An 826-nucleotide genomic window follows, 5' to 3' on the forward strand; every position below is an offset into this window, starting at 1 on the left:
ACCAAAATCAGCCCAAAAAGTCAACCCCAAAAGACCCTACCTCAATCTTGGCCTTCTCCCCCGAGACAATATGGTGAACTGCTTGAGCGTCTGGTCCACCAGAGAGACCCCACCACAAGCAAAAACAACCCAAAAAAGACCCCACTACAAGCAAAAACAACCCAAAAAGACCCCACTACAACCAAAAACAACCCAAAACGACCCCACCACAACCAAAATCAACCCCTGAAAGCCCCTACCTCAATCATGGGCTTCTTCCCCGCGACGGAGATGGTGAACTGATTGAGCGTCTGGTGCCTTCGTCCCTCCCTCCAAAGACCCCACCACAACCCAAACCCACAACCATACAGACCTCACTCAACCAAAAACAACCCAAAAAGACCCCACCACAACCCAAACCCACAACCATACAGACCTCACTCAACCAAAAGCAACCCAAAAAGGCCCCACCACAACCAAAATCAACCCAAAAATCAACCCCAGAAAGCCCCTACCTCAATCTTGGGCTTCTTCCCCGCGACGGAGATGGTGAACTGCTTGAGCGTCTGGTCCACCAAAGAGACCCACCACAACCCAAACCCACAACCATACAGACCTCACCCAACCAAAAACAACCCAAAACGACCCCACCACAACCAAAATCAACCCCAGAAAGCCCCTACCTCAATCTTGGGCTTCTTCCCCGCGACGGAGATGGTGAACTGCTTGAGCGTCTGGTCCACAAGCAGCGGCAGGTTCTCCTCTCCAGGGCCAAGGGTCTCGCGATCAAGGGACAGCAGATTGACCTTGCGAGATTCGAGGGAGAGCTCCACGAAGGTCAGCACCT

At 52.7% G+C, this 826-nt stretch overlaps 1 protein-coding gene across 1 annotated transcript in view; it reads right to left on the reverse strand.

Moving 5' to 3' along the window:
• The window catches only part of LOC119594793 (hemicentin-1-like), a gene marked incomplete at its 3' end in the record, with an annotated part of 75,652 nt that overhangs the window by 26,512 nt on the left and 48,314 nt on the right, over positions 1 to 826 (reverse strand). Inside the window, exon 5 of the mRNA XM_037943882.1 lies at positions 663 to 824. Within this exon, the coding sequence (XP_037799810.1) occupies positions 663 to 824 (162 nt within the window). The remainder of the gene's footprint in view (positions 1 to 662; positions 825 to 826) is intronic.

The sequence above is a fragment of the Penaeus monodon genome, chromosome 34 (genome assembly GCF_015228065.2).
Source record: "Penaeus monodon isolate SGIC_2016 chromosome 34, NSTDA_Pmon_1, whole genome shotgun sequence".
NCBI classification, from domain to species: domain Eukaryota; kingdom Metazoa; phylum Arthropoda; class Malacostraca; order Decapoda; family Penaeidae; genus Penaeus; species Penaeus monodon.